The sequence below is a fragment of the Lampetra fluviatilis genome, chromosome 42 (assembly GCF_964198595.1).
Source record: "Lampetra fluviatilis chromosome 42, kcLamFluv1.1, whole genome shotgun sequence".
Classification (NCBI taxonomy): domain Eukaryota; kingdom Metazoa; phylum Chordata; class Hyperoartia; order Petromyzontiformes; family Petromyzontidae; genus Lampetra; species Lampetra fluviatilis.
Window position 1 is genome coordinate 9540741 of NC_136316.1, and position 23334 is coordinate 9564074.

General features: G+C 50.4%; 1 protein-coding gene across 3 annotated transcripts in view; it reads left to right on the forward strand.

Annotated features, from left to right (window-relative positions):
* The first annotated feature begins 240 nt into the window (after nt 1–240).
* Nucleotides 241–23334, forward strand: part of LOC144946706 (ran-binding protein 9-like) — a 76418-nt gene continuing 53324 nt past the window's right edge. For all 3 annotated transcript variants that reach the window (XM_078875814.1, XM_078875812.1, XM_078875813.1), the window contains exons 1-3: nt 241–478; nt 12580–12691; nt 15014–15066. In XM_078875814.1, the coding sequence (XP_078731940.1) occupies nt 271–478; nt 12580–12691; nt 15014–15066 (373 nt within the window). In that variant the 5' untranslated portion in view covers nt 241–270. The remainder of the gene's footprint in view (nt 479–12579; nt 12692–15013; nt 15067–23334) is intronic.

The window sequence follows — 23334 nt, forward strand, 5'->3', positions numbered from 1 at the left end:
GCACGGTCACACACCCCCCCCCCCGCACGGTCACACACACCCCCCCCGCACGTCCACGGAGCGGCACCTCAACTCCTTTAGCAACATGGCCACCGCGGGCGTCGGCGGTCGCGCTCCGGCGACGTCACGCCCGTTTAGAACTCGCAGGCTGGATGGGCGCAGGCAGCGGCGTGTGATTGGTCGCGGCGTGGATGGGGGGGCGTCACGTGGTGCGGGAGGGCGGGGTCACGTGTGGGGGGGAGGAGGAGGAGGAGCAGCAGAGGGAGCGAGATGGCGGCTGCGGCGAGCTGCTCGGGCGTTCCGCTCCCGGCCGCGGCGACAGCGGCGACCGCGGACGGCAGAGAACTCTCCGAGCGCCTCGCACGCCTCTACCCGGCCGTGGACGAGGCCGAGAACCCCCTGCCGCGATCATGGAGCCCTAAGGACAAGTTCAGCTACATCGGCCTCTCGCAGAATAACCTTCGCGTTCACTACAAAGGTGCCGGGTGGCGCGGCCCGGGCGGGGCCCTCTCCCTCCCGTGTCTCTCTGTCTCTCTGTGTCTCTGTGTCTCTCCGTGTCCCCCCGTGTCTCTGTGTCTTTCCGTGTCCCCCCGTGTCTCTCTGTGTCTCTCCGTGTCCCCCCGTGTCTCTGTGTCCTCTAATCCGTGGCAACCTTGTGCTCCCGTATCTTGTGTCCGTCTCCGCACCCCCTGTGTCTCTGCGTGTCTGTGTCCCCTGTGTCTCTGCGTGTCCTGTGTGTCTGTGTGTCTCTGTCTCCTGACTCCGTAGCCTTGTATCGTGTCTCCTGGTTGCTGTATCTCATGTGTCCATCTGTCTCCCTCCTTGTTTCTCTCTGCCTCACCGCGCGTCTCTGAGCATCTCCTGATTTCGCGTGTCTAATTGTCTCTGTTGCCGTTCCCCGTGTATCTCCGACGCCGTCTCCCAGTCCCCAGGTCTCCAACCATGTACTACTTGGTTTTGCGGATCTTATTTCCCCGCCGCCTTGGCTTTGTCTTCATCCCAGTCGCTCCCCCACTTGTCTAACCCCCTCCTGGTTACGTCTCTCCCAGCCTCTGCCCGCATATCGCCAGTCTGTCTCCGTCACCACTTTTGCCTCCACGGCTCTTTTTTCGTGTCACCATTCTCGTCTCCGTACATCCTGCATCCTCCTCTCTGCCTGTCCATCTCGCTCAGTTGCTGTCTCCGTGTCTCTCTCTCTCAGCCCATCGTCCTCGTCTCCCCACCGTGTTGTACCGAAGCTGTCTCCCGTCTCTCCATGTCGCATCCTCATACCGCTCTCGTCTCCGTGCTCGACTCTTTTGTCTCGCTATTTGTTTATATACAGTGCAGCACACACTGTATTCTTTGTCCCCAGCTCTCTCTTCTCTCTCCCTTCCGCCTTTGTCTCGGAGTCCGCATCTCAGTTTCTCTCTCTCTGCCTGCACGCATCCCTTTCCGTGTCATCTCCCCCCTCTCTCTCTCCACGTCTCTCTTTCACTCACGCCATCTCGCCTGGCTCTCTCTCTTCCATCTCCTGCCCCCACCGTTCACCCCCAATTCCATCACTGCTTCCCAACGCCATTCACTGCCGTCAGCATCTTCATCCTCCCCTTCGCCACCACCACCAACCGTAATGCCTGCGTCGTCGTCGTCGTTATAACGTCAGCACTTTAACGTTTGATATTCATCGTGCGTTTCAACCACTCACGTCGCTATTTTCATTGTCGCCACGATCGTGACTTAAATGCATCGCCATCGTCAACTTGACGCACGTACTTGTACATCAATCATCATCGCCATCATCGTAATCATCGTCGCCTGGGTCTATGTCTGATTCCGGCCGCAGAAACCCTCGCTGTTTGCTGACGATGCAGCCGCAGCTTCTGCTGCTGCTGGTGGTGGTGGTTGTTGTTAGCGGTTGTTGTGGTGGTGGTTGTTGGTGTGGTGGTGGTGGTTGTTGGTGTGGTGGTGGTGGTTGTTGGTGTGGTGGTGGTTGTTGGTGTGGTGGTTGTGGTTGTTGGTGTGGTGGTTGTGGTTGTTGGTGTGGTGGTGGTGGTTGTTGGTGTGGTGGTGGTGGTGGTGGTTGTTAGCGTTTGGTGTGGTGGTGGTTGTTGGTGTGGTGGTGGTGGTTGTTGTGGTGGTGGTGGTTGTTGTTGTTGTTAGCGGTTGTTGTGGTGGTTGTTGGGGTGGTGGTGGTTGTTGGGGTGGTGGTTGTTGGTGTGGTGGTGGTGGTTGTTGGTGTGGTGGTGGTGGTTGTTAGCGGTTGGTGTGGTGGTGGTGGTTGTTGGGGTGGTGGTGGTTGGTGGTGTGGTGGTGGTTGGTGGTGTGGTGGTGGTTGGTGGTGTGGTGGTGGTTGTTGTTAGCGGTTGGTGTGGTGGTGGTGGTTGGTGTGGTGGTGGTGGTTGGTGTGGTGGTGGTGGCTGTTGTTGGTGTGGTGGTGGTGGTGGTTGTTAGCGGTTGGTGTGGTGGTGGTGGTTGTTGGTGTGGTGGTGGTTGTTGGTGTGGTGGTGGTGGTTGTTGGTGTGGTGGTGGTGTGGTGGTGGTTGTTGTTAGCGGTTGGTGTGGTGGTGGTTGTTGGTGTGGTGGTGGTTGTTGGTGTGGTGGTGGTGGCTGTTGTTGGTGTGGTGGTGGTGGTTGTTAGCGGTTGGTGTGGTGGTGGTGGTTGTTGTTAGCGGTTGGTGTGGTGGTGGTTGTTGGTGTGGTGGTGGTTGTTGGTGTGGTGGTGGTGGTTGTTGGTGTGGTGGTGGTGGTTGTTAGCGGTTGGTGTGGTGGTGGTGGTTGTTGGGGTGGTGGTGGTTGGTGGTGTGGTGGTGGTTGGTGGTGTGGTGGTGGTTGGTGGTGTGGTGGTGGTGGTTGTTAGCGGTTGGTGTGGTGGTGGTGGTTGTTGGTGTGGTGGTGGTTGTTGGTGTGGTGGTGGTGGTTGTTGGTGTGGTGGTGGTTGTTGGTGTGGTGGTGGTTGGTGGTGTGGTGGTGGTTGTTGTTAGCTGTTGGTGTGGTGGTGGTTGTTGGTGTGGTGGTGGTTGTTGGTGTGGTGGTGGTTGTTGGTGTGGTGGTGGTGGCTGTTGTTGGTGTGGTGGTGGTGGTTGTTAGCGGTTGGTGTGGTGGTGGTTGTTGGTGTGGTGGTGGTTGGTGTGGTGGTGGTGGCTGTTGTTGGTGTGGTGGTGGTGGTTGTTAGCGGTTGGTGTGGTGGTGGTTGTTGGTGTGGTGGTGGTGGTTGTTGGTGTGGTGGTGGTGGTTGTTGGTGTGGTGGTGGTGGTTGTTGGTGTGGTGGTGGTTGTTGGTGTGGTGGTGGTTGTTGGTGTGGTGGTGGTGGTGGTGGTTGTTGTTAGCGGTTGGTGTGGTGGTGGTTGTTGGTGTGGTGGTGGTGGTTGTTGGTGTGGTGGTGGTGGCTGTTGTTGGTGTGGTGGTGGTGGTGGATGTTAGCGGTTGGTGTGGTGGTGGTGGTTGTTGGTGTGGTGGTGGTTGTTGGTGTGGTGGTGGTGGTTGTTGGTGTGGTGGTGGTTGTTGGTGTGGTGGTGGTTGGTGGTGTGGTGGTGGTTGTTGTTAGCGGTTGGTGTGGTGGTGGTTGTTGGTGTGGTGGTGGTTGTTGGTGTGGTGGTGGTTGTTGGTGTGGTGGTGGTGGCTGTTGTTGGTGTGGTGGTGGTGGTGGTTGTTAGCGGTTGGTGTGGTGGTGGTTGTTGGTGTGGTGGTGGTTGGTGTGGTGGTGGTGGCTGTTGTTGGTGTGGTGGTGGTGGTTGTTAGCGGTTGGTGTGGTGGTGGTTGTTGGTGTGGTGGTGGTGGTTGTTGGTGTGGTGGTGGTTGTTGGTGTGGTGGTGGTTGTTGGTGTGGTGGTGGTGGTGGTGGTTGTTGTTAGCGGTTGGTGTGGTGGTGGTTGTTGGTGTGGTGGTGGTGGTTGTTGGTGTGGTGGTGGTTGTTGGTGTGGTGGTGGTGGTTGTTGGTGTGGTGGTGGTTGTTGGTGTGGTGGTGGTTGTTGGTGTGGTGGTGGTGGTGGTGGTTGTTGTTAGCGGTTGGTGTGGTGGTGGTTGTTGGTGTGGTGGTGGTGGTTGTTGGTGTGGTGGTGGTGGCTGTTGTTGGTGTGGTGGTGGTGGTGGATGTTAGCGGTTGGTGTGGTGGTGGTGGTTGTTGGTGTGGTGGTGGTTGTTGGTGTGGTGGTGGTGGTTGTTGGTGTGGTGGTGGTTGTTGGTGTGGTGGTGGTTGGTGGTGTGGTGGTGGTTGTTGTTAGCGGTTGGTGTGGTGGTGGTTGTTGGTGTGGTGGTGGTTGTTGGTGTGGTGGTGGTTGTTGGTGTGGTGGTGGTGGCTGTTGTTGGTGTGGTGGTGGTGGTGGTTGTTAGCGGTTGGTGTGGTGGTGGTTGTTGGTGTGGTGGTGGTTGGTGTGGTGGTGGTGGCTGTTGTTGGTGTGGTGGTGGTGGTTGTTAGCGGTTGGTGTGGTGGTGGTTGTTGGTGTGGTGGTGGTGGTTGTTGGTGTGGTGGTGGTTGTTGGTGTGGTGGTGGTTGTTGGTGTGGTGGTGGTGGTGGTGGTTGTTGCTGTCACTGTGGCTATTGTCATGAAGATGTTGTGGCCGCTTATTGTAGTCGTGTTCGTTGTCTTCTTGCGATTATTTGTAGTTTCAGCTGCGCTGTTACATTGTCATAATTGTTGTTATTGTCACGGTTGTCATTTTGGTTCAAGTTGTATACACGGGGGCTATGGTGTTGTGATAATTATCGTTATCGATTGTTGTGTCCACCATGCTCGTTGTGGTTATGCTGGTAAAGGTTATTGTTGTCAATGTTGTTATGGTTGTGATGCGATTGTTTTCTGTGTGTAATGGTTGTAATGTGCTTGTTTATGTAATGGTTGTGGTTTGTATTATGTCATTGACGTAATGGTGGTTGTTACGTGGTTGATGATGTAATGGTGGTTGTTATGCTGTGGTTGTCGATGATGTAATGGTTTTGTGGTGATTGTGATGGTCGTGGTTACGTGGTTGGTGTAACGGTTGATGTAGTAGTTGTGCTGTTTGTTGTGGTTATAATTTGACAGTTTTAATGATGTGGTTGTCGCTATTTTCCAGTGCGTGGTGGTGGTGTTGTTGTTGTTATTGTTAGGCTATTGTCGTTAGTCGAGGTGTCTTTTGTTGTGCCAAGCGGCTTTCAGTCGCCACCCAGCAGTGAGCCAGCCCACGTTAATGTCGTCGCGTTAAATGTCCTGGCGCAGTGGGCACATTGGAGACTGCAGCACGGAACGCGGTCGCGCCGAGGTGGAAAACGCCCCGCGTTGCCGTGCCCGCGCGGCACGGCAAGACCGAGAGAGCCCTGGTGACTGGGTTCACGGTGAACTGGGTTCACCTTGAGCCGGGTTCACCGTGCAGGGTTCACTGTGAGCCGGGTTCACCGTGAGCCGGGTTCACCGTGAGCCGGGTTCACGGTGAGCCGGGTTCACCGTGAGCCGGGTTCACCTTGAGCCGGGTTCACCGTGAGCCGGGTTCACTTTGAGCCGGGTTCACTGTGAGCCGGGTTCACCTTGAGCCGGGTTCACGGTGAGCCGGGTTCACGGTGAGCCGGGTTCACGGTGAGCCGGGTTCACGGTGAGCCGGGTTCACGGTGAGCCGGGTTCACGGTGAGCCGGGTTCACGGTGAGCCGGGTTCACGGTGAGCCGGGTTCACTTTGAGCCGTGTTCACCGTGAGCCGGGTTCACCTTGAGCCGGGTTCACGGTGAGCCGGGTTCACCGTGAGCCGGGTTCACCGTGAGCCGGGTTCACGGTGAGCCGGGTTCACGGTGAGCCGGGTTCACGGTGAGCCGGGTTCACCTTGAGCCGGGTTCACGGTGAGCCGGGTTCACCTTGAGCCGGGTTCACTTTGAGCCGGGTTCACCTTGAGCCGGGTTCACTTTGAGCCGGGTTCACCGTGAGCCGGGTTCACCTTGAGCCAGGTTCACGGTGAGCCGGGTTCACGGTGAGCCGGGTTCACCTTGAGCCGGGTTCACGGTAAGCCGGGTTCACCTTGAGCCGGGTTCACCTTGAGCCGGGTTCACGGTGAGCCGGGTTCACCGTGAGCCGGGTTCACCGTGAGCCGGGTTCACCGTGAGCCGGGTTCACCGTGAGCCGGGTTCACCTTGAGCCGGGTTCACGGTGAGCCGGGTTCACCTTGAGCCGGGTGCACCGTGAGCCGGGTTCACGGTGAGCCGGGTTCACGGTGAGCCGGGTTCACGGTGAGCCGGGTTCACGGTGAGCCGGGTTCACCGTGAGCCGGGTTCACCGTGAGCCGGGTTCACCGTGAGCCGGGTTCACCGTGAGCCGGGTTCACCGTGAGCCGGGTTCACCGTGCAGGGTTCATTTGGGATGCGCAATGGATCTCGCGCGCATCGAACGTTGCCGCGTACACCTGCGTGGAGTGCTAAATGTTGTGTTTGTGTACGACTTAGTCCGGATGCAGTTTTTCCGTATTGCGTATACTTAGCTGCACCGGTGTGCTCTGGGTAAGACTGGCCCCTGTCGTGGGAATGTCGAATTTCCACCGTTGGTCACAAACAAATTGGGAACTGCTGTGTGCCCATTTGAGCACGGAGATGTTTTGATGGGTTTTTTTCCTCTTTGACTCCATAAATGCGTTCCACCAAGCAGCCCTCTGTGTGTGTACAGTGCGCTTTGTGTGGTCAGTGCACTGCGGTGGGTACAATTTGCTGTGCGTGTACAGTGCATTATTCGTGCGCGCGGTCCACACTGAGAAATCAAAAGGTAAAGATTTCTCCCTGCTGTCATCGCAATGAGCCAGCATCGTCACTGGCTGCCGTGGTAGAAATCCCACATTCCCGCACCGGGCCAGTCCTTTAATGTAGTACAGCTGGGATTTATACAGCATCTTAAATCAAGTTGTGGATGATGCACAGCAAGCAGTACGGCTCTGGGAACCACACCACATAGCAAAATATGTACATTGCAGCAGTTAGTCAAGGGCAGAAGAGAAGTTACATACATGTAAGATAAGATACATCTGTATAAGATACAATACAAGTCTCGAGCCGAGACGTGAACATTGGCAGCGCAGATTGCTGGGGAGATGTAAATGCAGACGACGAGAGCTGCAGTGGAGAAGGAGAGACCTCCACTGAGCGGAGTTTGAGGGTTTTTCTGAGAGAAGATCTTGATGACTGGAGAGCGTTTCCCATGTTAACAACCCCATGGAAGAGATTGCCTTAGGTGACCCTTGAATGGAATTGGAACTCCTCAAGCTTCTGATTGGGGGTTGAGCACTCAACCACAGGCCCAACCTGGATGATTGCGGTGTCGTGTAAACTACGTGTGGGAAATTCGCTGCCCGTGTTTTGTGCATGAGTAGACCTTGTGGGGAGGGGTTGCGGTTAGCGCTGCGACCTGGCGACCTGAGTTTGATTCCCGCTCACGGACAACACCAGTGATGATTATCTGAATCTCCCCTAGGTCGACTCGAACTCAAATGAGTACCTGGTGCGGTGTGTAAAAACATCACCACTGGGGAGACAAATTTCAGGCGTGGTGCTGGCCACCCACCCCCTCATGTGCTGTGCTGGCCTTCATAGGTGCTCGCTAACAGCACTTGCCCCAACAGTCAGTTCAGGCTATCCAGGGGATTTGTGCCTTTGTGTACACGTGTATTAAAATATTCCTTATATTTCATGTTTTCTTTAGTCTGTGTTATGTGCATGTGCAACACCACAACTATGTATTTAATGTGTGTCATGCAGAATTTAATGTTATATTTCTGTGGGGCACCCTATCACTGGGATAAATATAGTTTTATATTGTCAAACTTACCCTACTAAGTATTGTATATTTTCACACGTTTTCCTGTGTGGGTTTGTCATAATATTTTTGTAACATTTCTCATCGGTCTTAAGTTAATGCACGTGTCACATCTGCAGCACAATATGTGAAATCCCTGACAGAGTGCATTATGTAACGTGCAGTGTTTTCAATACGAATGCGAGTTTAAGGCGTGTTAGGTTCCACTGCATCTCGACACATTGTGCACGGACGAGCAACGCGCAACGCGTGTGTCGTAACTCCACGGGAGGATGGGGATTGCGACCTGGCAAGGGAGAGGCAAAGCGAGCGTTGTGTGTGTTGGTGTGTTCTCACGAGCGTTGTGTGTTGGTGTGTTCTCACCGTGTTCTGCATGGGTTTCGTCTGGGTTTAACCGGTTTCCTCCCATGGCTAAGAGATACATTGCAACCAATGTCGGCCAAACATCAAAATTCTGAAAAATTACCTGAAATTTTGCTCATTTGGGATTACGCAGAGGAATATTGCCCCCTACAGTGAAAACTTGGCAGGACCCTGAGACTCGGTGAGGCTTTCTTGGGTTAACAAGTGTGATAATGTTAATAGTAGCATCGGAGGGGATGAAAACACAGGACAGAGAGAAACGGTCATAGGCATGGCAGAAAAGGAAGTTCGTGTACCCTGACTGGAGCAGGGGAGAAGGAGCTGGCAGCGTGGTTGATGGGGGAAAGAGTTATTTCCAGCAAAGAGAGGAGGAGTAGTCGACTGGGGGTATTGGTGTTGCCATGAACCATTGCAGTTGAGGGCACGTGTGGTGGGGAGTGGAGAGCTGCGTGGGCAGCCCAGAACGGATCATTAAGACAGTGATTTTGTAGTTGATCTGTGATTGGGATTTGGTTGTTGGAGTAATGTGGTCACATTTATGTGTGCGAGTGTGACATCTGCCAGCATTCTCCCAGGTTGCCCTGATGTTTAGACTCGTGAGTAAGGAGGGCAGAGAGGAGAAAGTGATATTTTACGTCTAGACCTGAGTCGTAACACGTTTATGAATAACGACTGTGGTGCCATGGTCACACGAGGCGGTTCCTTCAAAGCCTTTGGGCTGTGAGGTGTTGAGGAGATTGCAGTCCATTCTAGAGGTTTGTGGACCCATTTGTGTGGACGTTTGCCTGTAATTTTTTTTCAGGCTGCTCCAGATTTTCCGCTTATTAAAAAGGAATGAACCGCACATTCCAATGCAGATCACTTCTGAAAAAGTCTTGAGACTCGGTGAGACCTTCCTGGAAAAAATACAATCATAATGTATAGACCTAATTTTCTTTGCTGTGTCTGCAACCAGCGACTTAAACACATTTACACAAAGGGCTGGGGGCCTATTAGCTCGAAGAGGAGGTAAGCGAGCAGCGGTTTGTCAGCTACATTTTCCAGTGGGCCAAGTAATAAAATTAGCATGGGCTTGCAGGTCACGCGATGCCGTGTGTCATGTGTACATTTGATATAATGTCACACGTGGTTGTGACATATCACCTTTCCATAATTCCACTAATCTGTATCTCTCGTCTACGGCGCTCTCATCTCGGCCTTGTTCATCACACCATTCTGCGTCTCTTTGTCTCGGCAAGCCAAATGAAGAACCCCGTGCAGGGGGGGAAACGCGGTTGGGAGCAGATAAAGATGGTTCATTGTAATCTTCGTGTAGATTTTTGTTACAAGTCTCTTGCACAAAATACTTGCTACGTTACATTGTGCGGTGCTGCGTGTAGACACTTTTGGGTGTCATGCACCCACACGCCGGATGCACGTAATGTGTGGCGGCGGGCGCAGTAGAGAATCAGCATGCAAAGTGTGTATGTGGAATGCTCCGTGCCTCGCAGAGCGTACACCGGCAGTGCTTGTACAATATGTGCGTGTGTGTCGGACAAATTTAATTTGCAGCCCTTTGTCAGTCCATCGCTGGAAGAAGACCTCTCCACGCCGTGTCAGTGAAGGCGGGTAGATTGACACTACTTCACCACATTGGTCAGTAGTGCTTGTCGGTGAAGGTCGGGGTGGCTGAAGGCACAGGCCGCTCAAACGCCACTTTCCGCTAATGTTAGCCGTGACCAGAAATCGGAACTCGCGTCGCCGACTGCATCGTACAGTGTGATACCCACTGCTGCGTGGCTCCCCGCCCTCCCCCGCTCCGTCTCGCGCGCTATATATGGACACCGTATATCACAGTCTGTGTAACGCGGCGTGTTGAACGAATACATAGTCGAGTCTGTTTCCTTTGCTCGCACGCGTGGGCATTGCACAACCCCGTTGGCTGCTGTGAAAATTGCACGGGGCTACCACTGTTGACTACTCCACAGAGCGGTACTCACTTTGTATACCCTGCAGAGATGATGGGCTCAAACAAACCCCAAACCAATAAGTGAGCGCTCAACCTTCTCATTGTTAGTCGACTGCTCTTAAATTAAGCAAAGAAGAAACGTACTCGATATATTTGCATAACAAAATGCAAAGACTATTAACTGTGGCTTCCCCGTAGTCAAATGAGCCCCAATTTTAAAAATATTAACAGAAGTGGTTTCGTCATTGGGGAAGGGTAAAAAGATTATTTGGCTTGAGGGCCTCCAGCTAGCTCATTGTTTGGCTGCTGGATGCCGCTGTTGAGCGTTGGTTTTACTGTTTACGCGCACTGTAAGCACAGCTGGTGCGGTGTGCGCTGCCACTGACCCTCGTCTCGTGCTGTCGCGCCCGTTCCTCTTCAAACAGCAGTTTGATGCTGCATTAGCGCAGCAGTGTTGGGTCTTGCAGAAAAACAAACGGGAGTGGACAAACACGCTGCACCATGTCACTCGGCCAGGGCCCTTGGTCCGTTTCAATCCCTGTGCCTTTCATTTAACCAGACGTAAGCGCTCTACGATCGTTGCCTCTTGTGAGGAAAGACTCTGCGAGTTGTAACGCGGTAAAAGCACTTGGCAGTAATTAACGCGACGTTATTTCTGGGTATGTTTCGAAGGAGGCGCTCTTTGTGTTTTGTTAGTACACGATGTCGTGCTCTTGCTCACGATGCCCACAGGGTGTTTATTGTTAACTTTATACAGCACACTGTGGGTTTGGGTGTTTGCGGACATCAATCACCGGACTCCTGTACTGAGAACTGCTCCATCAATTTCTGTACCGACTCGCTCAAAATGCCGAGTGCGCCGACCGCTGGACAATTCAACTGTGGCGAAGATAACGAGATGTTAATTGTCGAGTCTCAGAATCGTGTTCATATTAGGGGGGGCGATCACTGGAGTAACGGAGGGGTCTCAGCCGGCCTTGCCACTCGCCAATTCTAATCCGAGGGGGGGGGGGGGTCATGTGGCCACCATAGCACTGTGCCACCTCACAGTGCTGGGGAATGCTCCCCGAGCCGCTACGTTGTCACACACGTGGCTGGCCCAGATCTTGCGATTGGTCGCAGGCCAACTTCGCATTAATTTCAGGTGAGCGGGTCTTGTATGCTCTCGGCTTGGCCAGGTGTAGCACAGTGCAAATTCTGCAAAAGCAACAAAGCCTATATGCTACCCCAGCCTGGTGCCTTGCCCAAGTTGTATTTTTTAGGGCAAGCACCATCCCACATAAAACATGAGTTATCAATTATTGATGAATGGTTGTCGATCTCGATGGAGCTGTTCTGTCCTTTTAAATGGCTTTAGATAATTTCTTGTTTTGTGAGAGCTTGAATGGCTGCGTCAGTTCTCTCTCTCTGAGTCAAATTCCTTTGATAATGATTTGTCTCTTTATAATCTTATTGATTGTATGTGGCTTGATGGTAGAGAAACCTTTCCTAAACCCGAGTGGAACAAAAATGCATCCGTTCCTGAATTCATGTAACAACGTTTTTATTTTTAGAGTCTTAGTTGGGGTTCTTTTTAATTATTGTTCTTTAGCCAGTTATGCATATTCCATGTTTCTGTGATAATTACTCACATCCAACCAAGTGGTATCTATAGGCATTGTTAGTTTCACCAACTCCCAGCGGCGATGATAATGGCTGGGCTTGCTTGACCCTGAACAAGATTTGACTTTGCGACCTTTACAGCCGGGAGCCGCCTCCTCATCTACTCAATGAGTTTTTCAGGCTGAAAGTAATTTCCACGTGCACATAGCATTGTCGTGAGATCATGTTTGAGACTGGGTTGTAGTGTGGTGATGACCACCCCCTGTGGCTGTGGATTGTTTTATTTGGGGTCCACGGTTCAGATTCCTGGCAAGTTTGTCACAGAATTGCCGTAGCACGATGGCGATTACAGCCAGCTGGTCTTAGGATCGAGAACATCTGACATCTGGCGAATGGAATTGCCATAGCATTTTATGGCACGGTCATCGGCCACACATTCAATGGCAATTCCACTAGGCCTGCCCGGTCCCATGGGCCCTCCCTTCTTGCCTGAAAGTCATGCTGGGCTCCGCAATCCCTCCTCCCTACCCCCCCCCCATGTCCCCCATGATTATACGGAATCATTGATTTAAACTTTTTTATTTAAGATTTCATGATAGGAATCGTGAGAATCGCCCAACCCGTGCGAGCTGGTTCTGAGATCTTTCCAGATGGTAATGGTATAGTGATGGTACTGATGGTTTTTGACGTTCATGGTGATGTTCGGTGAACCTGTAAGTTATGATGTATGTACGTTGAACTTTTTTCACACCGTACATAGCCAACCGTGCTAGTCGGAGGTGCGGGGAGTGGATAAAAAAATAAAGACTTATAGCAGGCGAAGGTTTGGTTGGCGGTGTTGCTTATTGTGGAGGTTGAGGCTTTGATGGCGGTGTGGGTGATGGTGCGGTGAAGTTAATTGCGATGTGTTTGGGGCTGTGCTTCAGGACATGGAAAAACTCCCAAGGATGCGGCGTCCGTTCGCGCCACACACCCGATCCCGGCCGCGTGTGGGATTTACTACTTCGAGGTGAAGATCATCAGCAAGGGACGAGACGGGTGAGTTGGATGCTTCCACTCGACGATGCACGTTGCATCCAGACCATCCTTCAGTCGCCAAGCCTGTTTTAAAAATGATTAAAATTCAGGAAGTTGTCACGGCTGAAGCCGATTGACCCAACTACGCCAGCCGGGTCACATTCTGCCTTTTGCTGCATTCTACAATTTTGGCTCAGTCATCGCCACCTCAGCATCCATGATGTGCTCTTACGGCAGTGGTTCTCAACGTTGTTGGTATGGCGGCTTCTCCAATCAACACCGCTGGTTCCAGTGGCTTCCATCCTCTTCCCCACAGGCCCTCCGCCCCCCACCCTCCCCGCCCAGTTACGGAGGCCACAGCACACGGAGAGAGCACACGTCCATTCATGGTCCATGTGCCGGTGTGTGTTTGTTGTTACCGCAAAATGGCACTGATGTTCCCTATGCACGTTGCGCTGACGTTCCAAACTTCTCCTGCACGGTATCCATGCCGCAGGCTGATAACTGCTGTCTGAGTGTTTCCCCACCATTTGCTCTTCGCTCTTCCCTTTTGGTTGCTGATCTATGGGAGCCGCTCCCCAGTGCCTCCCGGTAACCTCGTCCCCCCCCTCCACCGCCCTGAGCATGGCCCCACCCATCGCAACCTTCCAGATTACATCGGAGATGTTATTTCTCTGTGTTCCATTCCAAACTTCAAAGTTGCTTCCCCCTGTGCTGTCATGAGCACTCCCGCAGCCTTTGAATGCACCTTTTATCAATGGCCAGGGGCTTATTTTCCAGTTTCTTTTCTCTCCCACCCATGCAATTAAACACACACTATTCCTGTCTCCAACACCCATCACCCTATGCTAATGTTGAATTACTCTACTTACTATTCCATTGTGGTTGAAATAATGCATCAAGCCTACTCTCAAAACTCAATGCATCATCGGTTGCCCTCTTTCACACAACCCCCTGTATTATTCACAAATGAATACCTGATTGCACAAAGTGTAGTAGTAATAATCATCTATATCCCGCTGCAAACATCGCACTGGATGAAGACCTCACATTTCCTTCATTTCTGGGGGTTGTGTGACCATGCCTCGCCATGCTGGTCAGTGCAGGTTGTGGTGTATTGACACCTGTGATTAAGAACATATTGTTATTGTTTTTACATGAGGCCAATAACTAACCTTAAGAATGCTGCTGTGGTGTAATGGTTAACACACTGGACTCATCTCCCAGCTCGGTAATTCAAGCTACAAGGCACATTTTTTAAATCCCGCAGCCTTTATTCCACCCAGCAGCGTGAATGGCCACGCCACAACTGAGTCAATTGGCAGGTTACATGTTACGGGGTAAAGTGTGCACACTGCGGTGGCTAGGAGATGTTAACTCCCTCGCCTGGTATACACGAGGTCGTGGGTTCGGTCCCGACCCTGTGACGCCTTCTGTATATTTGGAGTTTGCATGTTCTCCCCATGGTCACGTGGATTTTTCTCCGGGTCCTCCGTTTTTTTCCTCCACATTTAGAATGAACGTGCGTTTAAGAGTATTTGGCGATGTAAATTTCCACATGATAAGCCACTTATTTGAGCTATCATTTGTGGCCAGGTCGCTAATGAAAAAGAGCTACATAGCTCAGTGGACCTTAACGGGTCAAATAAAAAAAATAGTTAAAAGTCTGCTGTGAAGTGGATGTTACTGGCCTGTTATGAGTTTGTGCCATTGTGTGCTGATTGATTGCCATTGTTAACAGCCGTGGTCTATCCACTGCTAAATTCAGCCTCCCCAAACTATAACCATTCCTCATCCTGCAATGCAACGCTCGAGCTCCTTGCACCCGAGCTGATTTAATCGCTCCATCTCCACTGTTGAGGGCCTCCTCGGACATGTTTCGTATTTTGGCTGTCACTGCCGTATGTGTCACCCACTGGCTTCGACTAATGTGTTCGGCCCAAGTCAATTTCGTTTTCTTCACAGATAATGTAATGTTCGCATCTCACGATTGCACAGATGTTCACGTTGCGTTTTAAAAATGACTTCCGCTCCCAGTAGCCTGTTGGTTATTGACAAAGGTTACCCATCTTGGCTGACATACCAACGGCGTGGTTAAATTTAACGTGGCGGCCTCCAGTAGTGGCAGGGGTCACTTTGAATGCCATTGTGTACAAGATATACGAACGCGTGAATCAAAGGACAACCGATCGGTTTTGATGCATGGCGAGTGTCATAATGGGTTTTTTCTTTGGAAAAGACGCGTTGTTACGCGCCCATCCTAAGCAGTAGCTGCTGCTGCTGTTCCTGCGAGGAGGTGTGTGGTACAGGCCCTGATATTCCTTGTCCCTGTCGTGGTTGCAGGTACATGGGGATCGGGCTCTCTGCCCAGGGAGTCAACATGAACCGCCTGCCTGGTGAGTGTTTGTGAGGAAATTATTGTTAATAACAGTATAGAATGGTAATCATGTGTAAGTTGATATTCGCGCCATTCTCAGAACTACGGGGCTATCGGTGAAGGCGCTACGTTTCACAGACATAGCCCGGCAATAGGGGGCGATGTAACGATGTGTAATTCCAATTGAGGTTTTGGGGGGGGGGCTGGGGGGTTATTACGTGCCAGATGGGGGCACCCAGCGGTGGGGTGGTGGGAACCTTGTTCAAGGATGGGTACTTTAACCAACTATATTACTTTAAAAGTTTGGCTGGCTGGGTGGAGGGAGGGAGGGACGGATGGATGGTCACATACAAAGGATGTGCATGGTGCTGCGGGTTTCATAAAAATCCTGGGTCAAGTCACTGGATTGCCGGACAACAAGAAAGCTCTCTAGCCTGAGACTCTTAAAATTCTTAGTCATCTAGATTTGTATGGTTAGTGTGTTTTACATCTCGTGATCTCTTGGACTGTAAATTATTGACGTGGATTTGTAGATTTATTTTTTCTCAAGCCACGGGTTTGTTAAAGGACAACAATCGTTTAAAGCGCCCGACAGGACATGAGTTCTCTCTCATGCATGACGCATACAAACATCAACACACGTACTTCTTGATCGTGACTTCATTCAAACCGCTTTTATAAAATGTAAAAAAAATAATTACGAGTCAAAGGGGTTCATTTATATTTGTTCTCATCCAAAGTCGCGCGTGTGGTTGTGTGACTGAGGCCGCAGTGTGTCAGCGCTTGTGCAGCGCCACCGACCTCCCGGCTGGAAGCCTGAGAGCTCCCATGATCATTTTTTTTTACGCTCCAAGTTGAACGATTTTAGCTTCGCATTTTTCACCTTGTTAAGCCCACTATAACTCCACGGCTTATTTGACAGATGGGAGACGGCGTTAAGCATTTGCACAGCTGAAGAGAGTGTAGTGGTTGCATAGATAGGCCCTTAAAGGATATAGAACAGAGGCCTATAATGTGATTTCCTGGTGTTTTCCACAGTGTGACAGCTCTCTACCTCTGTGGAGGATTAGGAATAGCGATGCTCTCTGGGTGTGCACTGATATGGATATGGCACAATAGGGATGCATATGGCAAGAACATACTTTCTATAGATCTCAAGTCGTCTTCCTGTTCTCTTGTATGGCTGATGTTGATGCAGAGTAACAACTACAATTTCACATTCAGGTTATCAAGCCAGACAAACGTGTCAGGAGGAGCGGAGTTGTGTATCGCTGTGATGGCTCATTCCTATTTGTGGATCGGGCATTGAGTCTTTATACGTTGTACGGTCTGTGCTAGATGACCACAGTCGCACACCACTACTGGAGAGTTTTTAATTTTCCATTTGTGCTTCAGGTATCATCCACATCTACTGCCATGGTTCGTGCAGTGAATGTGATTTAGGGTGGACCATGAGCTTCATGGAAGTTCAACAGGATCTTCTGCATTGGGTCTTGCGAACGCACTAAGATAGTGCGTTCGCATGTGTGACTCGGACTGTTTTGTAAAGAGAGACGTTGGGAAAGTAAAGTGTAAATACATGCTATTGAGAGGAGGAATACCAAAAAATGGCATCATGTGCAACTGTCTTTATTGAGATGCTTGGCCACTTCCAGCAATGAGTGTCCAGAGAAACCTTAAATGTCTGATCCTTCTCCCCATCTGGACATCTGTGAAAAAGAGCTTCATAGCTCATCGGATTTCTACAGGATAAATATTCTTATTTTGAACCTCATGCGTGCGGGAGGATATCATTAAAAGTTCTACACAGACAGGTTCACAATCCAGTTGCAGTACTGGCCACCATGAAGCCCAGTGGATTTGGGAGATTTGCGTGGTCCACCAAACCTTCCTCCAAAGCACGTTGGCCTTCAGGCTGTCTTGAGAGTTCTTCGTTTCAAGCAATAGTTGTACATAGCGACCTTACTGGGGTTGTTGTCTGATGATGCTGTGCCCTCCCTGGGTTAGCGACTGGGCCACGGTGCGTAGGTGGAAGAGAGTAAGCTCGGTACAATCAATACGTACCGTCAATACGTACGCCCATTTCCATCGGCGTATCTGAGCCGAGCCAGCAAGGGGCCCCTCGGAGTACAGGTGGTTTTCCACTGGCTGTTTGCCGTGTCGAGTGAGAACTGAACTGTGATACACTGTCCTAACAAGCAGTGCCAGGGGCAGGGATGACCCGTTCATTGTGTGTGGCGTCATTCGGCAGTATAATTCGAACGCAGCGTCGCTTAGTCATCATTATGCATCTAGGACTCGTTCATTGCTTGTAACTTTGGTGGCATGGCACGCCTCAGTTTCTGCAGTGGAAAAATACATCTCACACGGCCTAAAACGTGCCGGGCTGGCTCGGCATGGAGTCGGCGTGGCTTGGCTGTGCAGTGGAAAAAGTTGTTGTATAGGTCCAATTGGATGTGTGCTTACGTTCACGCATCCATTTGGTAGTGACTTGACCCAGGATTGCTCCAACGGTATTGCGTGTGTTGCACTCGTATATCTTTAACGTACATCCCGTATGAATGAATTAATACATCCTGTATGCTGTACGTTAGTGAGCATGTTCACAGACTCACAGTGAGTCGGCAGTTAGTGGACGTCACTTTCCAGGATGTTCGCATGGCCCCTAAAGCAGCTCTAGCTACGGTCTGTTTTGGAAAAGATAGTCGCTTATTGTGCAGTAGAGATGAAACGGGCGGCAAGACCGGTTGACATATAATTGTAAAGCCACTGGAATGTTAAGCCGCAATCCTTTAATGGCATGATGAGGTCATTTGTTTGTCCCCAAAATAGCCTCAGATGTGTTTATAGATGTACTTTTGATGGATTAATTGTGGACTCTACATGCACGAGGTCACTGTGAATGTTGTGACGTTTTCTTCAGTTGGAATAGCGCTTGTTAGGGCGAGGCACTTGGGGGGGGGGGGGAGTGCAAGGTGACGAGAGCGAGCGCTGCCCTGAAATAAAACCAAAGCGTATGCGTGTTGTCACCCACGTGGCTCCGGTGTTCAGTGCCGATATGGCCCTGTGCTTATTGGCCCTGGTAAAGTGCGCTGCTTTCCTTTAACAGAGGCCGTGTAAACTCTGCCAGATAAGAGGACAATGGGTAAGCGGATTCTTTCCTGCGCCTACGAACCGGTGTGCGATGGTTCATGTCCAGAGCCATGAACATGGCGACCTGAGTTTAATTCCCGACCACTGTTTGCGTCAGTGGCGAGCGAGCGGTGTCTGAACTGGTTTTGGTTTAGTCCGTCCTCTCCCCACCCCTCGCCAACCCCCCACCCAGCGGCGTGACGCAGGGCTGTACATTCAAACTACCCCATGGCACACGTGGGGCGTGGAGGCCTTCTTCAGTACTGGATTGACAAAGTGCCGTAACAAAAATAATTTTGAAATATTGCTCAAGCACAAGCTTGTAAATGTCACGCGACCACCAATTCTAAGGCCTTTCCAGCTCTGGCGAGCAGGCATGTGTTGTGTACACAAGAGCCTAATTGTGTGGTTGGAGTAATACGGGTTTTTCCTACGATGCAGCCAACTTTGGTAACTTGTGAGCCTGTGCTTCGTGGTGGCACCAAGACTGGGATGAAATGTGCTTGCATGTCGAAAGGGTCAGATGATGCAACGGTTTTTGGAAGAGCATTGAATTTAGATTTGTATTGAAATAATCGGAGGTTGACTTATTGTTGTTCTCATCAGGACAGTGGTTGGTCTGTCTACAGTTCATACATCTTTTGCCAACTTAAAGCCTCTTTAAATATAAAATGTGATCAGACTTTATAGAATATAGACAACCGTAAATCGCTGTGTGATGTGAATTCTAACGATGCTTGGGAAAAGCGAGACTGCTGAAATTGGCAGAATTATACTAAAGTCTGTTTACACTGCAACTAGAAAAATGTAAACCTTTTTTTTTTATCATAAGTCATCTATCTACTGCTAGATGAAGGACATGCTTACGTTGTGGCCATCTATCATTACCCTGCAATGCCACAATCCACCTCATCTGCAGTATGATATGTTGCCTCTGGGGAGGTGTGCCATGGTGCAAGCCTGGGAGATGTAGTGGATGGGTGGCTATGCCTCTTTGCCCTTGGGGGAAAATGTGTTCCTAGTTAGGTATTGTTCGCCGTTGTCCTTATTAATAGTCAGAAATGTAGCCCTGGCAGGTAATACTGCCTGTGACGCGTACACAATGCAGCCACCCTGCGTTTCCGTGTATAATTGCAGAAAATTCTTGCTTTTATAAAGCAATGCCGATCAAAACGATGAAATACAGAGAACACGAGCAGGGTGGGAGGGCCTTTATGATAGAGAAAGAGGATCTGCTCATGTATGTGAAGATTACAGTTTTCAATCGGTGCGTACGGCCAGCTGTGACATGGATCAGAAACATGGACGCCGAATAAGAAAAGGGAACAAAAGCTGCCAGGTGTGCAAAGGAGCGTAGAGAGACGCAAGCTCGGAACGGCACCGAGAGGCACGTGTGGCCTGATGGGCCCCCGCGGCCGAGACCGGAGTACGCGACAACTGGCGCGTGTGTGTGCGGGTCCTCTTCACGTCGTAGCCTCAATTCTTCACTCTGGTGCTTTTGATGCATTGACGCATGAACGTATTGGCGGTACACCGGTGGGCGGTATAAAAAGAAAAATATACATTTTTGCAATAATTAATTATTTCCTGCAATTCGCAACCCGGGTCAGAAAATCTTGCGGAGTTGGTGGTGGTTGTGGGTCAAAGTCAGTTCTCGTGATGTCGAAGCAGTCGGAAGACGAACGTTATGTGAGCAGCCAAACACGAAGCTCCGCAGGCTGTTGCCGTATCGCAGCACCCAGCCTGAGGACGATTGGCTTGCTCTGTGTTCCAAAGGGAGATTTGACTCTTCGTACCCTAGAGTTGTTGGGACGGTTACTCGATTCAATGGACCCAAATTAACGGTCAATGTTGACCTTTTTAAGCAAGTCTCAGTAAAATGAATAAACCTTCGAATCGCGTTACACTTGGCGATGGGGTCAATTAAAGACTGTTAAACAGATTTGCTGATTCAACTTTAGATTTTAGACTTTTATGAGGACTGGTATATTATGCTGCACCGGTGTGCTGCCAATACGTCCACATGTCAGTAGCCCCGATTATAATTATTGAAGGATATTTTTGTTAAAGTTATATCCATGGTTATTAAGATGTACAAAAACACACCCATTGATATTTCTGAAGTCAATTAGCATGATAATTAGATAATATTACGACGTTTGATAATTATTGTGTGAAGATTAATCGCTCAGTCATATTGCCCTTGGGGTTAATATGTCCAGTTTACCTTTGTACAAGACAATATAATTTGACTCGTTCTGTGCCCCTGAAGCACTTATTAACGAAATGCAGCACCTATGCAATCACCAAACACCGTTGATGTTAACTTTATATGGTTATTAAATGACACATGGTGATAATGTGTCGGAGTGTACAAGCGAAATGCTAAATTAAGAAAGAGATAATAACATTCAAATCTACGTGGAAATTAATTACAAATCGGTACCTAACCGATTTGAGATTTGGTAACAGTAACCTTTTAATAACAATTCACTTATAGAACCATTATGAAACAAACATTCCTGATAACAATTTAGCAATAATAGTAACATTTATTTTAACATTACTCACAAATGGGAACAGTAAAATAACTAAAAACGTATTGTCATATCGTACTGTGATTCAAGTATCATGGTAATCTTTCACGGTTCCGGTATAAATGGCTGCACCGCTGGCACCTTGGAGCGGAGGCTGCGCCGGGCCTGCACAGTGCGGGCGGTTCTCCACGTCTGCCCGTCGTGCTGACCCGGAGCCAAACCCTGATGCACTGCTGGCCTCACAAGATGGCCGAATCTGTCTGGGGGGGCCCAAGCAGGCCCAGGGCCGGTTCTAATGACACGTTCGTTACGCGTGTCCATCAGTCGGTATATCACGACGCAATGCCCGATCCACAAATACGAAGGAGACGTCACAGCGATACGCAACTCTGCTGCTTCTGAGGCGGTTATCTGGCTTGACTACCTGAATGTTAAATTTTAGTCGTTGCTATGCATCTACATCAACCCTTGTGACAGCAAGAAGTCGGCGTAGGTGAAACACAGCGTCGCCCACGTGCGCGTCTCAACCCATATATTGCGCTCGGGGCCTTGCAGTGGAAACACAACTGGACGCCTCCCGAGCCACACCGGGGCTGGCTCGGCGCGGCTCAGATTCGTGCGGTGGAAACGTTTGGGGGGACTATGAAAGCCTTCAAGCGCTGGTTGCCCCCAGTGCGTTTTAACGGCCACGTAGAACCTCGTTCGCGTCCGAGGACGAGGGGGCGAAGTCGTGGAGCGCCCCGGCACAGACGCCCGCTTGCGGTTTTGAGTTGCAGACGTTGCCGCAGCTGGCTGCGGCTCGCAATTTTTCACCTTTTTTTTTGCCCCCTCCCAAAACACTGGCTTCTCTGTGCATCTGAGGAGGGTGGCATTCAGGGTCGTGGCATGGTGCCAGTCTCATGTGAAAATTAAGTCACGTTTAACTTTACCAACCTTGCAGAGAATACGAGGAAGATGAAGACGATGGGATGAGTTGACTCTTGCAGGAAATATGATTGCTGTCATGGTTGAGAAGATATGGCCACTAAATGGCAATGGCTGCAATGGTAATAAGCGGTGTTTGTATACCGCATCAATGCATCATTCATGCAAACTGCATCTCGAAACACTGCACAATCCATAACACACGGAGGCACACACATATACTAATATAATGAGCCAAGAATGTGTGTCCCGCGTGTGACGTCATTCCACTTGAGGCCCACCCCCCTCATTAATATTCATGAGTGGGTGAATTTTTACACGAACGCAGAGGAAGGTCGAACTGAATTCAATCATTTATTTTGCAAAGTCGCTTCAAATATGACCTTTCTTTACAGAAAGTGACAGTGAAAAAGAAATCTACGCTACATCCATGTGTGACGTCACTGCAAAAGAACCCCCCCCCCCCATTCATTAATATTCGTGCCCGCGTGAAAATTTACACTAACGCACAAGAAGGTCGCGCACGCCACATGCCACACCTCTCCCCTCGTTAATAATCATGAGCAGGCGACGTCACTCCACATGTCGCACCTCTACCCAATAACCATTATCGGGTGACGTCACTCCACATGGGGCAACCCCCCTCATTAATAATCATGAGCTGAACAATTTTTCTATTTAATATTTCTGATTTACTGCAATATACACCCGTCCTTGGACGGGCAAAAAAGGTAGTATTTATTAAGATTCTGTAAACCAATTAGTGATTGTTTATACATGTGAGAGGAAACCAGAGAGAGCACCTGGATAAAACCCTCATGTGCGAGGAGGAAACACTATATCCCATTCAGATGAACATTAGTGCACCCTTGCTGTACCACCTTCTGGTGAGCCAGGCGATGGTACCTCGGCACCTACGCAAAGGGAGTTTTGCTACATTTGTGAGATCTAGCAACCTGCGTCTCCACTGTGCTGGATTAGAGGCCACTTGCATAGCCACCTCTGCTGGCATATTGACCGCGTGACCTTGTGGCATGGTGGAGGGAGCACAACTGCATGGGTCGGCAACCAAAGTAACAAGAAGTTCAGTTTTTTTCTAATTCTGTAAAAAAAACTAAATATTTCAAGAGCCACAATGCACGTGAATATGGGACGGTGGATCCTTAATAAATCACTGTCACAAAGCAGTCCTTAAAGAGCCGCATGCGACTCCAGAGCCGTAGGTTGCCGACCCCTCCTGTAGTGTAACAGGTTGGGGTGATGGTCCAACTGGCGTTTCACAACCTCTGATCTGATGCTGCCACCAGCCTGTAATACAAAACATCCCCCTTGTCAAAACTGTGTGGTCCTTCACCATGAGAGGAACTGGCTCAGCCCAGTGGCTCAGTAAACATGCTGACATCCTCTCCAGCCAAAGAGAATCCCAATCAGCTGCAAAGCATATGTGCAGTCCAGAGACAACATGTGTGCAGGCCAGTACAAATAGTCCAGTACAGCGTGTAAGGAGGCCTCTTTGGCGAAGAAGCCTTCCTGGGCAAAATTTAAAAAGCAATTGGTAGTTGAGTTCTGCGGTGGAGTGCTGGCACGGTGGTCAGGGCATTGCACTGTGGACCCATTGACTCTAGTTCGATTGCGGTGAAGTATGGTCAAGCAAACCCCCATGACCGATACGGCGTGGGGGAGGCAACGGACAG